The following is a 16,946-nucleotide window of genomic DNA, read 5'->3' on the forward strand; positions in this document are numbered from 1 at the left end:
GGCCCTTGTTATTTGTGATTGAAGGGACCTATCTTTGACTCTTATCAAATATGTCACCCTCTGTAGCAAAGTTGATTCTATTTATTACCTTGGAACGCTTTTGATTCATCATACTTGATTAGGAGGATACTACAGACAGGTAATGCACTTTATCTAAAGCAGAGGTTTAGTTTAGAGGTTTAGAAGTTTAGGACTCCTGGAGTCCACAGAGACCTTCCCTCCCACACACCAGGGATCTACGGTTAGATTTCACTTGGATAGGAATAATCACTTTTCTATCTCAATATAATTGGTTTACTTTGTAATCCAATATATTATGTATTTTTGAATTTAAAAGTTTATTTATTCTTATAAGCTTACCCAATCTCTCTCTCTCTCTCTCTCTCTCTCTCTCTCTCTCTCTCTCTCTCTCTCTCTCTCTCTCTCTCTGTCTCACATACACACATGTTAAAAACCATTTAGTTGGAAACTGATTTTTTTTTTTTTTTTGGTGAATTTAGATTGTAGAGTGACAATCTCCCTCCCCCCACTTTCCTTCTATTGTATACTATAAATTTCAAGCCTTTCCCACTTACTGTGTAAGAGAAAAATCATTGCTGTCTATTATGAATTTGGATGTATTCCATGTAGAACTGAAAATCAAAGTGCTAATACATACTAAATAGCACTGAGTCAAGGACACTTGGATAGATAGATTGCTCTGTTTGTTATTGGTTTTACTTTCTCTTTTATTTAGGAGCCTTATTTAAACTTGGAGTCTATTTCCTCCTGGAAATTTTCATTGTTTCATTGTTGGGAAACCTGGGTTTAGGGAATGCTTTTCTAGTGGTTCATGGAAAAGGCCCTTGATTAAGAGGATCTATGGCAGGTTATTTCTTTAAGGCATGCAGTGTGAAATGAAAACTCTGAGGGTCTTCCCCTACCAGATTGGTTCTTTTGGGAAGGCAAATTAGGCCGTCTTTTGAGTCATTTCTTAGCCTTTAATTACTAAATAGGCTTTCAGACAAACTTAAAAAGGCCAATGTCTCCTGCCACTTCTGGGGCCATCCCCGGTTGTATTGACCTATGTTTTGCTAGTGGACTCTAATGACTTTAGAGGAGAGAGTGAACTGGAGACTTTGCACAGCTCTTCCTCACTTAAATCCACTTCATTTGCAAGATATCACTCTCCTAAAGTCATCAGCCCTCTTTTGAGAACAAAGGATGAACATCAGGGTGTCATGGGATCATTACCAACTGCCTCATCACCAGAGGCTTTTTTTTTTTAATTTGGTTATCATGGACCCTTCTGGCAATCTAGTGAAACGTAAGGACCCCTTCTCAGAATAATATTTTTAAAAGGATAAAATACAATCTATTGGACTGACTGCAAAGCTAACCAACCAAATGGAAATAAAGATGTAAATTTTTTTCTCATCTAAGTTTATGGGACACTATTAAATCCATCAGACTTAGGGGAGGTTAATAGACTCTGATTTAAGAATCGTTTTGCTACATCAAATTGCCTTCTCCTCTGCCCTTCTAAAGTTTCTGTGGAAAACACATTTACAAAGTGAAGAATATTTAAGAATACCTTTATTAACAATACATTGATTTCCTGACTTGGAGTATACAATGTTGAAGAATAAAAACTTGTGCTTAATGGTAGCTACTCAAGGATTTTGTGACATGGCTACAATAGAACTCTATCTTGATAGCATGCTGCTTGTTTATTTCTCAGGGGATGAGCTCACTGGGATATCTTTTTTATCAGGATCTGGAATTCCTCAAAACTGACTTCTCCATCACCATTCTTGTCCAGTTCTTTAAAGAGGTCATCTAGGCTGGTTGGCCCCTGGTTTAAGATAAATAAGGTTAGTAAGTGGTGGAGAGGGAGAGCGCTAGCCAGCTGCTGTTGTTATTTCTACTAGTAAAAAAAGGGAAAATGTTGACTCTGCTTTCCTGAAAAGGTTGTGAATATATGCATTCTGTGGAACTTCTAGTTGTGTTTTAGTAGTGCGGAAACTAGTTGGACTTGATGTTAAGAACATTTTAATTTAAATCCGACTTGAGATATTTATTAGCTAAGTGATCTTGGGTAGTCATGTATCCTGTAAAATCTGTAAATTATTAAAAAATCTGTAAAATTTCTAAAGTGGGGGTAATAGTTGTGAAGATTAAGTTAAATAATGCATACAAAGTGCTTTTTAAACCTTAAAGCATTATCGATAAATGGGAACTGCCTTTAATTATATTACTTCATAACATCAAAATGTGGCTACCTCAGGCGTAAGCAATCCCTCTTTTCAACCCAATGATCTCAGACTAGGTTTTAGAACTATCAATAGCCCATGAAATTCAAATAGGAAATGTGTAACACTTGGCTGCCACATGAGGAAGTTGCTCCTACTTCTCTTTGTAAAAATATAAAAATAAGAGCTCTGGATCTAGAAAGGATCTTCTAATCCAACCATCTAGTCCATCTCTCTCATTTTACAAGTGAGGAAACTGAGGCCCAGCTAAGTGAATTAATTGCCCAAGATTACACAGAGTTGAGATTTGACTTTAGGGTTTCTGACTTGCCTTCTTTCTACTCTGCCAGGTTACATTGCTTCCTAATAAATATTATAGCTCATATTTATAATATCTCTTAAGCTTCACAGTGTTTATAGACTAAGATTTAAAAGGATTGTCAAAATTCTTAAAAGACCATTTACTGTTATAGTAAAGTTACAGTCTGGGTTTATGAGTGCATTTACCTCATGATCCTTGACACATTAAACTTTTACACAAAAAACTTTCCTTTCTTTATAGCAACCTTGTGAGTACGCAGTCCAAGAATTATTATGTCTTCTTTGTAACTGTAGAAACTGAGACTTGGAGAGGACATGAAACTATTAAGTGGATATGAATATGAGTTCAAATGTTAGTTATTTGACTCAAGGAAAAAGATGGAAATTATTTTGTTTTTATTCTTAAGGCGCTTCAGATGAGAGCAATGAGATGTAGACAGACTCCTAGAACTTTGAATGAGAAATCTTGGTGATGTGCCATAATTATAAAAGTAAAACAAATACTATTCTGTTTCTGATATATGGACATAAAAGATGTGCGTTTGTATTGAAGTTTATGCTAAGCACGAATAAGATTGTAATTCATCCATTCACCATGGTGAAACCATGTATGTTCTTGTTTTTTTTTAAGTGAGTAGATCATTCAGTAGGGCCAGTTAAATATATTTGGAAAATAGAACTTCCTTCTTTCTTTCCTTCCCATCTTCCTTCCCTTCCTTCCTCCTTCCTTCCTTCCTTCTTGTTTTTTTAAAAAAAATCTTTCAAAGGACTTTGGAGTATTTTGTTTCTTTGAATCTTTAAAATATGCTGAAATGAATTATTGACATAATTTTCTTATTGTTTATTTTTTTCTTATTCATATTTTACATTTCTAAGGACTGAATCTTAAAATACTTTTTTTGAAAAAGCAAAATGTTTTTACTTTTAAACTGATTTTTATTGCTAAAAGCATATCCTCAAAGGCTTTCTGTATTTTGTATCTTAAGGAAATGTCAGTTTTCAATATGACTGTTCTACTTGACCCCACACTCCAGAGGACAGAAATAAGAGCAAAGGGTTAAAGTTATACATAATAGAATTTGCTTGAACACAGAATTACAGATTTAAAGATTTTTTTTTTTTTTTCGAATAGGCAATCATGACCCATAGGTAGAAAGTAGTATAATTAGAATTTGGGCCTTAATTTTTCTGTCTCCAAATCTAGCCCCACATTGTTCCCACATTGCTTCCCAGGGGAAAAAAACATCATTTTAGCAGCCATAGTGGAGATAGGTAGGTGGCAGAGTGGATAGAGCACTGGCCCTGGTGTCAGGAGGTGAGTTTAAATCCAGCCTCAGACACTTAACTCACATCAATTAACCCATAATGTCTCCAAATACAAAACATAAAAACAAAATTGTTGAAAAATGGAATAAAGTGTCTCTAGAATTAGAGTGTGGGAAAGTAAGTTCTTATCACTCTAAGTTATATAGAGCTAGTAAGTGACTACTTGTTAGGGATATTACTGTGGGGTCTGTTTGTGCTTTGGGTAGGAAATGGATTAGATGGTTTAAAGTATAAAAGTAATAATAATAACAACAACTCATATTCATTTAGCACTTTGAAGTTACAAATTGTTTTACTAATAATATCTTATACTTAAAAACAACCTGGGAGATTTGATGAATGGGAGATAGTTTGATGAAACTTAGGTTTAGATAAATTACTTATCCAGGATCATACAGCTAGTTAAGTGAACATAGTAACTACTATTCATTCAGTACTTTAATGTTTGAAAAATGTTTTATAATTATTGTCCCATTTTATGCTTGCAACTACCATGGGACATGAGATAATATGGGATGAGATAATATAAATGACTTACCCAGTCTTGTAACTTAATAAAGTTATAGAGCCAGGATTTGAATTGAGCTCTTCTTGATTCCCAAGTCTAGCATTCTATCAACTAGGCAACTTCACTATCCTAACATTTAAAAACTATGCTTTTAAGACAAGCTGATCCTTTGTTCAAGAACTTTTGAGGGATAGAGAAGTAAAGGAAGGGGGAAAAAAGAAAGGGAGAGAGCATTTTTTTCTCCATGGCATCACCTTGATGATAAATATTTCTGAATAAAAACTAGGAAGTAAGGCAACTTTATATAAAATAAATCATTGGAAGGCTGTATAGGATTCTAAGGAAATAGAACTCTGGAAGTCAAATAGCATAATGCTTCTTTTCCATAAGGAAGAGACTAAAAACAAGCAAATGTGCAGTGGAGACTCATCTCCTTTGCCCCCAAGAAAAATGTAGATGCATTTTTATTTGGATAAGATAAAACTCAAAACAATGAGTTGTTATGGCAAAAGGATATCAGTCCATTTCCATTAATTGTCTAGAAATCATTTGTTGCATTTTAAAAATAAGCCCTTTTGAATTAAATGGGTGGCCCTAAACAACATAAAAACTAATCTTGTCTTTGAACATTTAGAGATTTAGCTTTGTTTCTTTAATTAGGAGAACCCATGGAGAAAAGCACATCATAAATTTGACTATATTTATTATTTATATTGACTGTATTTATTAAAAGGATTTTTTTTTTAGTGGAGTAAGGGAAAATGGAAGGAAAAATAAAACAAATACTTATTATTTGCTAAAAGCATACCAATTCATAGTATCTCTATGTTATTTATCATGTCACTTAGAAATATAGTGCAAACTTAACTTTCACTGTTAGCTCTCAGTTTGGCTCCTACCCTCTCAATCTACTGTTTAACCTCACTAGCATCTGTCTCCAAGAAAATGATGGACTTTACTGAGTTGGAACCTGGTGAGCTAGCTCAAGTACCTTCTGGGAGGTTACTTTGTTTCACCTCTTTTTTGGAGGAGATTTGCCTTGCAGCAATCAGGGTGAAATGACTTGCCAAGAGTCCCACAGCTTGTAAGTGTCTAATGTTGAATTTGAACTCAAGTCTTACTGCTTCAGGAGCCAGTGTTCTATCCACCATGTCACCTAGTTACCCCTGTGTTTTACCTCTCACTTAGGTATCACAATATATCCAGTTTCTCTTTCCCAGCTTCATCCACATCTATGCACACATATACCCATCCCAAGGCTACGTGGGGCTACTGAAATTCACTCACCTTCAATAAATGTGGGAATTCTGCCTTGATTAGCAGTTTCAGTTCATCCTTACACAACTGGTCAGGATCACCCTCCTTAGCTGCATATTTTTCAAACATTTTTTTGAGTTCTTCAGGGGACTTTTTCAATTCACTCATTTTGTTTCCTGTAAATTTAGAGGAAAATGGATGTGTTGAAAATATATATATATAAAGGGTCAAGTTAAAGGACAAGGCACATCAATCCATGCAAAAATTTGCTTAGGTATTTTAAAATTCTGGTCTTTCTTAAATGTGGCCCAAATATAATTTCATTGGTTCAAACAAAAAACCCTTGGGGAGGCAACCAGTGCCTGTTGGTGACTGCAGTGCTGATTTATAGATTTAGAGTTTCCTGAAGGCCCTGAGGGTTAACTACTTGCTCGGATTCATACAGTTATTTATTGGAAGTGGGATTTGAACCTTGCCTCCAAGGCCAGCTCTGTATTCCTTGTACTCTGCCTCTTCTGTGGCCTCTTAATTCTGAATACTTTTAATGGGATTAAGCTGTGCTATTGAGGAAGAGATAAGAAATAGTACTAAGAGGGAAAGGAAGATGCATATGATAAATTAAGATGATAGGATCACTAGGAGTTAGCCGATGCACTTCAGTATGACTCCCACCCCCACCCCCCCATTTTCAACTTTCCTTCTTAGAGGAAGGTAGAATGGGATCTGAAGCTGAGAAGTCATTATCCATGAGCCTTTTTGTATCCAAACCTGCTGGATCTTCCAGAAATTGGTCCACACTGTTCCATTATTAATAACTGGTAACAACTTATTTTTTTGAATTTTAAATTAAATTAAAATTTTAAATTTTTTTCTCCTCTTTTAATGTAGCATGTCTAGATTATTTGGGATGTACCTTTGGAGGTACATCTGAGAATAGCTTAATTTCTAAGTTAGTAGGGACACTGTTAGAAAATATTTACCCTTTAGCCTGTTGAAAGAATACCTTTCAATCCATCCATTCTTCCCCCCTCCCCCCTCCCCCCCAGTTAGTTTTTATTCTTATTCAAAACTTAACCAGCACCAAATAGATTGAGCATTTACATCTACACAGAAATAGAAGAGAAAAAATGATTTGTATAAAAAGTCACAGGTTTTCTTTTATTAAAGTTTGTTTTTCTTTTAAAATCTGTTGATCTGTAGTTTTCAAAGCAATGCTTGTCTTTTCTGGCTTTCTTTCTGGAATGAACCCATTCTTATAAGGAAAATACATAACTAATGTGAGCAGTAGGAATTTCAGATAAAAATTAAAATCAGATTTACCTGGTCTGCCTTGCAGCAGCACAGCTAGAGGAGTCCAAAGAGAATGCGAAGAACTAAGGAGGTTCTTAGACTATTTATAGTATTTACAGACACATTCCACCCTGATTATGAAATTTTCCTTTTGTTTGCCATTTGCCATTTAAAGGTAATAATTAATGGCTTTGGAAACCTGAGCTGAAGACCTGTGTGAACCTCAAAAGATAATTTTATAATTAAGAGCAATACACAATTAAGGGCCACCTCATCATATTGCCTAATGGTCCAGAGTCCAAGAGTAATTTGAATTTTTTTGGGGGGGGTCCATTTTCCCTTTTGAATTCTAGTGCTTGCTTATTTTATATTTTGAAAAGTATGAATAAATAAGTTTTTAAAAAATTTAATCTAATTAAGCATGAATTGATCTTTGAAATATAATCATTACATTTCTCTCTCTTCTTCCCTTAACCTAAGAGTTTTTTTTTTAAACTTTCCTTTAAGTATAGCTTAAGCTCCTATACTGAGTTTGTTTATTTTTATTTTTTTAATTTTCCCCAGGTATTAGTGTTCTCTCCCTTTTGAAGTTATTTTGTATTATTGTTAATGGATGAGAAGTAGATTGGTTTAGTAGTTAGGACACTAAACTTAAAATCAGGGGGATCTGGATTCAAATAGTCTTCATACTTATTAGTTATGTTAGTCAATAAACATTTATTATGTACCTTCCCGGTACTATGCTAAATACTGGAGATACAAAGAAATGTAAAAGAGAGTCCTTGCTCTCAAGGAATTAACAGTCTGATTTGTGTTCAAATGAAATTATATATGGAATCAGCCGAGAACAGGCAGATGGTATTCTGAATGAATCTTCAAGTGTGATTAGCTCTTTCCTTTTCTTTTTTTAAAAATAATTTTAATTTTTCAAATACATGCAATGATAGTTTTCAACATTCACCTTTGCAAAACCTTGTGTTCAAAATTTTTTTTCCTTCCTTTTCCCAAAACAATTGAACGATCTGTTATAAGTTAAATATGTGCAGTTTTTCTAAACATATTGCCGTATTTGTCATGCTGCACAAGAAAAACCAGACCAAGAGGTAATAAAACACAGGAAGGAAACAAAAAATAAGCAAACAGTAACAATAACAAAAAGATGAAAGTATTATTCTTTGATCCACATTCAGTCTCTATAGTTCTCTCTCTGGATATGGATGGTACTTTTCATCACTAGTCTACTGGAATCGATTGACTGTTTTCTTTCTTTCTTTCTTTCTTTTTTTAAATAGCTTTTTATTTTCAAAATACATGCAAAAATGGTTTTCAACATTAACCCTTGCAAAACTTGGTGCTCCAAATTTTTCTCCTTCCTTTCCCCTCACTCCCCTCCCCTAGAAGACAAAGTAATTCAGTTTAGGTTAAACATGTGCCATGTGCAATTCTTCTATACATATTTCCACATTTATCATGCTGCACCAGAAAAATCAGATCAAAAAGGGAAAAAAATGAGAAAGAAAAAAGTAAACAACAAGAAAAAAGGTGAAAACACTATGTTGTGATCCATATTCAGTTCCCATAGTCCTTTCTCTGGGTGTAGATGGCTCTCTCTATCACAACTGTTGGAATTGGACTATTTTCTTGATGAAGAAAAAAAAAATCTCTCAAATCACTTTTTTGAAAATTGGGGGAAAGAACCTTGATTTTCAATTTAAAAAATTATTATTGCTATATTTCATTTTTTACATTGCCTAAATGTTAATGTTCAACTTTTTGGTTACTTGCATAATAAGTGGAAGAATGATTTTGGTTTTTGGATTCTTTGGTGAACTGTTTTCTTCTATATCTATCTCCTTTCTCCCAGAATATACTTTATAGATTATTCCTAAAGTTTTTAAAAAATAAACTTTATAAATGAACTGCTGTTCATCTAGAAGTACTATGATCTTCTAGGGAGCTTCTAAGGTTTCCCCAGGAAAATTGAATTTTATTTTATTTAAGTAGCATTCTGTGAGGGAATAAGTACCTTCCAAGATCATTTTTCTCCTGTTGACTATAAATTATCCCAGAGCATCTTTTGAAGTTTCTAGAGTATTCTTCTTCATCCTTTCTTTGGTATTGTAAATACCTACTATGGCAGACTTACTTTTCTTTAACTCCTTGTAGAACAAGATAGAAAATTGGTGGAGACTTGATAATAGACCTTTTATTATGTAATCTTTGCTTCTCTGTTCAGCATTTCACTATTTTATTCATGTTTATTAAAGTATTTGGTATGAAAGACATGCTAACTGTATGTAGGTATAACAAAGGGAATTTGGTCTTCAGTTGTAAAAAAGAAAAAGAAAAATTGGGGAAAGGAGACTGGTTCTGTGATTTCACTGATTTAGGGAAGTCCCAGATAAAGAAGCTCCTTCTTTCAGTATCTTTTTTCTATCTTATACTCTTAGATAGTTGCCTAGAGTACTTAGAAGGTAAGTAACTTGATTAGTCACACAATCGGGACATATTAAAGATAGGACTTGGACAAGGTCTTCTTAGCTTTGTGGCGGTCTCTCAATTCACTACTTCATTGTTGTAATTTAGTCATTTTTCAGTCATGTCTGATTCATGGTGACCCCTTTGGGGATTTCTTTGGGCAAATATATCAATTCCTTCTCCAGTCATTTTACAGGTGAAAAAACTGAGACAAATTAGGTTAAGTGACTTGCTCAGGATCACCTAGCTAGTAAGTGTCTGAGACTAGATTTGAATTTAGGAAGATATGCCTTCTATAACTACCCGATATATGAACCCTGGTTTTCCTGATTCCAAATTCAGCCCTTTGTTCACTGTGCCTTTTACTGTTCATAAGAATTCCTGTTATGTTGATTTATAAAATGCCATATTAAATTATGTTTTTTGTTTTGTTAAATTTTTATTTACTTTGCTAAATATTACCTTTTTACATTGTAATCTGATTTAAGCCTTACTCCATGTGTTTGAAGCTTCTGATGTAGACAACATTCTGACTTGAAGTTTTAATTAGAATTCACCCACACATTATATAGCAAAATGGTAAAAAAAAAGTTCATGATATTCTATAATAAGGGGTTATGCTAGAGTCTTGTGATTTTTAACTGAAAGGAGTTATGATTATTTTTTAATTCTAGTAAAGTTAGATAAAGTTAGTCCTTTCCGTATTCTCCCTCTAAAAATATACACATGCTGGTGTTTAATCATATAGGGTAGCTATGTGGTGTGTAGTGCACAGAGTGCTGGGCCTGGAGCTGGAAGCCTCATCTTCCTAAGTTCACACCTGGCCTCAAACAATTTATTAGTTGTGTGATCCTGGGCAAGTCACTTAACCCTGTTTGCCTCAGTTTCTTCATGAGAGGAGAAGGGAATGGCAGGCTAGTATCTTTACCCAGAAAACCCCAACTGAGATCACAAAGAATCAGATGTGACTAAAAAATGATTGAACAACAATACATTTAGAATAAAATTGTTATTATATCAAGAAAATTGTTTCCATGAATGTATTAGGAAGCTTAGTTATTACCAATGATAATGTCAGTATTGGTTACCAAATCTGGAAGCAGTACTTTTCTTTCATGAACAAACACTTGGTAAAGATGGTTGTACTTTTGCATAGGAAAAATACATGTATATATGTTTGTAGTATTTTTAGGACATACACATATCTGCACTTTATTCTAAAGATACCATTGTAAGAAACCTTGGTCAATAGTGAATACAAGCAAACAAGGTTTTTTAGGTAGTTTTAAAAAATGTAGTTTCACCTAAATTTTCTCTTTTCCACTTGAATTATTTTCATCTCTTTTTCTAATCACTTCTGTTTTCTCCCTTTGGAAAAAATTTCTTACAGTATAATGCAGGACTGTTTTTGCCCTAGTTTTTGTTACATATATCCCTAGAGATTAATATAATTCCTAGCACATAGTAGATACTTAAATATTTTGTTGATTGAGTAAAAGGAAGAGCATGTTCATCAGGGAAAATAATATAGGTTGTAGGCCAGGGCTGGCTAGACTCATCCTCTGGTGGTTTAAGATGAATAAGATGAGATATTTACAATCCATTCAACAGTTAATAAAAAGAGTTACTTTACTCTAGCAAGGAAAAGATTTTCAACAAGGATTTGTAGTGAGGATACTGAATTGATTCAGCTAAGTGCAGCCCTTTGATTTTGAGTAGCCCGTGGTGTGTTTTCATGTTATGCATTAGGTAGTAGCTGGAGCTTCTTGTAACTTTTTGTTCCCAGACAACTATGAAGCAATGGCCTGAACCTCTAACCTTGAGCTAGTTAAGTCTGGGAGCATCTTTTAAGAAACAAGAACTAGCCTAACCCACATGGTAGAAACTCTGAGTTTCTCTATTATTATTAACTCTCTAGTTAATTAGTTATCATTTACTAAACATTTATTCAGTACTTACTGTGTGCCAGGTACTATATTAAGTACTGGAACATAGAAAAAGCACAAGACTTGTTTCTTATCGCTAAATTTTACTGGAAGGTATTTTGTTGTTGTTTTGTTTTTAAGGGGGTAGAATAGGAATGGGTTTGGAGATGTACAAGTAGACCCACAATTTATTTTTGTAGGGACCACCTCTACCAATGCAAATCAATATTTGCTTTACCATAATCTTAGAAAGTTGCCTAGGGGCAAAAAGGCTGGTGTTTGGTCCACAATCATATAGTAGGCAAGATTTGAACTCAGATTGCCCTGACTCAGAGACCAATTCTTGTACTATGCTTGGGAGGATGTAAGATTTGTTTAAAACATTCACTAAAGAATATAAAGACTTATAAAATAATACGATAAATATCTACAAAAGTCCAATTTCACTGCTTCATCATGTATCGAAGGGACTTTGGGTTCTCAATAGCTGTACTAGTTAAGCACAAGCTCTTCTGGATTCTTTGTAGTGGAAAGATGTTGGGTGTGGACTTGATGATGGATTGTAAACCTGTTGTCCAATGACAAGGCTAGGTGAGCTCAAAGAGGCCCATCACCAGGTTGCCAAGGAGTGATGGGTAAATTTTTCTGTTGACAACAACTCCCCAAAGGCCTGTTCCTATGTTATTAAAGGTTTCTGATCTGTGTTAATGAAAGGAGAAACCATACTGCAGAAATAACAGGTTTATGAGGAATTGGAAATAGAGGATCATAGATTTATAAGTGGAAGAGGATAGATCTTTTACAGACAAGGACAACAAGACCTAAAGATTTTTAATGATGTACCCAAGTTCACACAGGTTGACAACGAACAGCAGGCAGACCTGGAGTTCAAACTCAGGCCCTCTGGCTTTAATTTTCCTTGTATTGCCACATGTAGTCTCCCTTAGTATATGACAAAATACAAAAATGGAAATAATTATTAGGATATGTATGATTTACCATTTCCTTTTCTGAAGGAAATGGGACTTTAGCCTGGGCCTTGAAGAAAAATAGCATTAGATAAGGAGAATAAAGGTAAATGATGGGGACTGGGGTTTGTGAGTAAAAACAACAAGATATGACTAAACAGCCATGTAGTTTAAATGATAATGAAGTTTCAGATAGTGAAGACATTAACTTAGAGTTTAGAAAGGTATGGTGTTGAGCTATAGAATGTAAGATTCTTTTTTAAATTATTATTATAGCTTTTTATTTACAAGATATATGCATAGGTAATTTTTCAGCATTGATACTTGCAAATCCTTTTGTTCCAACTTTTTCCCTTTCCCCCCCCACCCCTTCCCCCAGATGGCAGGTTGACAATAAATATGTTAAAGTATAAGTTAAATACAATATATGTATACCTGTCCATACAGTTATTTTATTGTACAAAAAGAATCAGAGTTTGATATAGTGTACAATTAACCTGTGAAGGAAATCAAAAATGCAGGCAGACAAAAATAGAGGGATTGGGAATTCTATGTAGTGGTTCATAGTCATCTCCCAGGGTTCTTTCCCTGGGTATAGCTGGTTCAGTTCATTACTGCTCCATTGGAATTGATTTGGTTCATCTCATTGTTGAAGAAGGCCAGATCCATCAGAATTGATCATCATATAGTATTGTTATTGAAGTATATAATGATCTTCTGGTCCTGCTCATTTCACTCAGCGTCAGTTGATGTAAGTCTCTCCAGGCCTTTCTGAAATCATCCTGCTGGTCAGTTCTTACAGAGCAGTAATAGAATGTAAGATTCTTGAGGGCAGGGGCTATGTACTTTTTTTTTTTTTTTGATCAGAGGTTCAAAGTGCCTGCAAAAATTTGGTGCTTAAAAATATTTGTTGAATCATTAATTTTTTTTTGTTTTGGTAGATAAGAAGGGACCAGATTATGGAAGGCCTTTCATGCCACAATGAAGAATTTAGATTTCATCCTGTCCAGTTTAATAAGCTTTTTTCTCCTGTCAGGGTCTGTGTTATATGATGGTGACAGAAGACAAAAATCAAAGCAGTCTATTTCCTCAGAGAGCTTACATTCTATTGGAATCCCAAGAGCCATTAGAATAGGAGAGTGACATGATTAACATGAAATAGTATTGAATGGTCTAATACTGGTTTATATTCAAATATTGGACTTGCATCAATGCTCTTAATTTATATGGTGGTAGTATAAAATATAAAATAAAAAATTTTAAAAATGATCAAATAGCAGTAATGAACAGACCCAACTATACCTAGTGAAAGAACACTGGGAAATGAGTGTGGACCACAACATAGAATTTACACTCTTCCTGTTATTGTTTGCTTGCATTTTTATTTTTCTTCCCAGTTTATTTTTACCTTCTTTCTAAATCTGATTTTTCTTGTGTAACAAGACAACTATATAAATATGTGTACATATATTGTATTTAACATATACTTTAACATATTTAACATGTATGGGACTACATGCCATCTAGGGGAGAGGGTGGAGGGAAAGAGGGGAAAAGTTGGAACAGAAGTTTTTGCAAGAGTTAGTGTTGAAAAAATTACCCATGAATATGTTTTATCAATAAAAAGCTATAATTTAAAAAAAAAAAAAAAAGGAAAGAAAGAAATGATCAAATAGGCCATGACTAAGAGGAATTGATTTCAGAGAGCTAGAAAGCAAAGTTGTAAATTCTCAGGTCAAACTTTCTGAGCATTGAGATTTTAAAGCATGCAAAATTATATGCCTTATATATGGACTGGTTAACCAAGCCATCTAGCAATAAGAAAGTTCATTAAAACTCTTTTACCCTCCATATACAAAGAGTCATTCAGGAATCTATGATAAGGAAATTTAGTTTCCTTTAGTCTTTGCTTAAATCAGTTAGGTCATAGGGAATGACTTGAACCCATTGCACTCTTCCTGGGCAGTAAATTAGGTGGACTTGCAGAAAGCAATGGTAAAGGTTAATGAGGGTTATTTGGTCTTTACATGGAATTTTACATCTGCTAAAGCTGTAAAACCATTTATATTAGTTACTCATTGATCCATTTTCCTTTTTCTACTATACATGGCTTAGTTCCAAGAGGTGTTCCTACCCTTGGGACCAGATTAAGTTTTACTCTGTATCTAAAATCAGAGTTTCCAGGAAGAAGGTTGTGGGAACCAAGTAGTTTCTATGAGTGTGGAGTAAATAAGACATTTCTGTTTTAGATTTAGGCTGTTCCTCATAAAATTCAAGCTCAATTGAGAGTGTTTTCTCAATCTTTCCCAATAAAGAGCAATTTCTTGAGATGATATATGCTACTTTCTTCCATCTCAAACTCATTTATTCCTTCAGTAAACATTTATTAAATACCTACTTACTGTGTACCAAGTACTGTCCTGAGCACTGGTGAGACAAAAAGAGAAAAATGACAGCTCCTGCTTATATTCTGAGTTCCGTCCAAAGTGAAAACAAAAGAAGCAAAATTGTTTCTTTTTAGAAAAATCTGTCTCACTAGACTTGTTCATAAAAAGAAATAGTAGTTTTGCTTATAAAATAAATTATAAATTAATGTATAAATTTACTAAATTTAAATAGAAATCTTTGTATGTTCAAAATAAAATAATTTGCTTATGGAAACATAATTAAGTCTTAGCAAATTATCCTGCATAAATTGATCCCAATTATATACATAAATGTACGTATATAAATAAGTAAATATATGTGTATATCCACACACTTATTATGTGTACAACCACCAAGGATATATGATGCATATATATTCATATATTCATGCCTAATATATGCATAGGAAAATGTATAGAATACTAGATTTAGGAAGATTAGAATAGAATTAATATTCTGCCTCAGAATGTGACCATTGACCCCTCTGAGTTTCAGTTATGTGTAGTAAAGATGAAAATAATATCCAGAATTATTGGAAGGATTAAATGCAAATCTTAAAGAACTACATAAATGTTAACTGCATTTAAACACACATTATTATTAACAACAATCTGCCGCTTATTTTAATAAAGTGCCAAACTAAGTTAAAAAATAACTCATCTTTCTGAAGCTCTTTATCTTTCAAGCATATGTTGCATAGAACATATCCAGTTAGCTGCTACTTCTGCCTGTATTTCTCCAATTCCTTGACCTCACATTCACTTCTTTTAGAGAATTTAGGACTTCTTCAGCCTCTTTTTTGCCTTGTCTTCACTTTTTCAAATCTTTATTACATTACCAAAGCAGCTATTTTTGATCAAAGGGCTACGATTTGGTGATCTCTTTGTACCTAATTTCAAAAAAGAATTCAATTTATTTGCTTTTTGAAAAATAGTGGACTGAGTGAATCAATACTGTAGTATAAAGGTCCAACTAATAGGCTCCTTTTTAAAAGATTGGAAATCCTATTAAAGCCCCAAGTAGCTTTATTAAACTTGTAAAAGGAAGCTGCCAGTCCCCAAGGCCTGTCTGTTTAGTCATTCAGAATAGGGCAGAAATTCCCCACAGAATTTTCTGGCAATATGGTTTTATTTTTCTCAGTCTTTCCAGCAATATGGCTTTATGATTGTACTGTACTTTGCATGAGTGAATGTTATATTTGTCAGCTATTGAAGAGATAGCATAGATGCTAGATTTTCTAGGGTAGAATTGGATACTTAGAGTTGTCTTCATGGAGACAGAGTTCCTGACTCAGCATTATGTTTGTTTGTTTGTTTTTTCCCTTGTGAATTTATAGTGGGTGGAGCTTCCTTATCTGAAGTTTCCTAGAAAATATTTGAATCCCTTGGCTGTTTTTATTAATAATTTCTTGATTAAATATGATTGGGATAAGATGAATGGGAGCATTGGCTACTCTATAAACTAGTTATACAAAAAGTTCAACTGCTAATAATTACTAAAGGGCAAAGAGTTAGAAAGAAAGGTCAAGGCTGGGAGTACCAAATGAAAAAAAGAATTAACTTCACATTTTTTTTTTTAATTTTAATTTTTAATTTTAAAGTAAAGAATTACTTTATCTGGCTGGAAAGTTTTATTGATCTTTTTTCTTTTCTAAATTAATGAAGAATGATGCATTATGCCTGGGAACACAAGGTTCCATGACCTTGAAAATCATGAGAAACCATTGATGAGAATAGTAGAATATCCCTTCTGAATGAAATGTGTGTATGTGGGTGGAAAGTTTGAAAGATCCTATGGAAAAATAATACCCAAAAGAAGGTTGTTTTTTTTTTTTTTTCGTTGTTGTTGTTGTTTTTTTAAGACAGAAGTGAGAACAAATAATTAGAATGTCATTGTTTAGTCTCTTTCAGTCATGTCTGATGACTCTTCATGACCCCATTTGGGGTTTTCTTGGCAAAGATACTAGAATGGTTTGCCATTTCTTTTTCTGGCTCATTTTGCAAATGAGGAAACTGAGGCAAACTGGGTTAAATGACTTGCCCAGGGTTACACAGCTAGTAAGTGTTTGAGATCAGATTTGAACTTAAGAACCTAAATTTCCCTGACTCCAGATCTAGCACTCTATCCATGATACCCCCTAGCAACAAAAACAAAATAAAAATAAAATAAACATAAAAATAAATTAAATAAATCTAAAAATAATTAGAATAAGTTG

The 16,946-nt window shown here is 33.8% G+C and overlaps 2 protein-coding genes across 8 annotated transcripts in view; one reads left to right on the top strand and one right to left on the bottom strand.

The window, feature by feature from the left end:
* CTPS2 (CTP synthase 2) overlaps window positions 1-16,946 on the top strand; it is a 148,406-nt gene that overhangs the window by 71,410 nt on the left and 60,050 nt on the right. The window lies entirely within an intron of this gene.
* Window positions 1,558-7,068, bottom strand: S100G (S100 calcium binding protein G). Its single transcript, XM_051984450.1, has 3 exons — window positions 6,964-7,068; window positions 5,674-5,819; window positions 1,558-1,834 (listed from the first exon to the last, which is right to left on the bottom strand). Exons 2-3 carry the CDS (start codon window positions 5,809-5,811, stop codon window positions 1,730-1,732), a joined length of 243 nt encoding a protein of 80 aa, XP_051840410.1. The 5' UTR covers window positions 5,812-5,819; window positions 6,964-7,068; the 3' UTR covers window positions 1,558-1,729.

Source organism: Antechinus flavipes, chromosome 3 (genome assembly GCF_016432865.1).
Source record: "Antechinus flavipes isolate AdamAnt ecotype Samford, QLD, Australia chromosome 3, AdamAnt_v2, whole genome shotgun sequence".
Taxonomy (NCBI): Eukaryota; Metazoa; Chordata; class Mammalia; order Dasyuromorphia; family Dasyuridae; genus Antechinus; species Antechinus flavipes.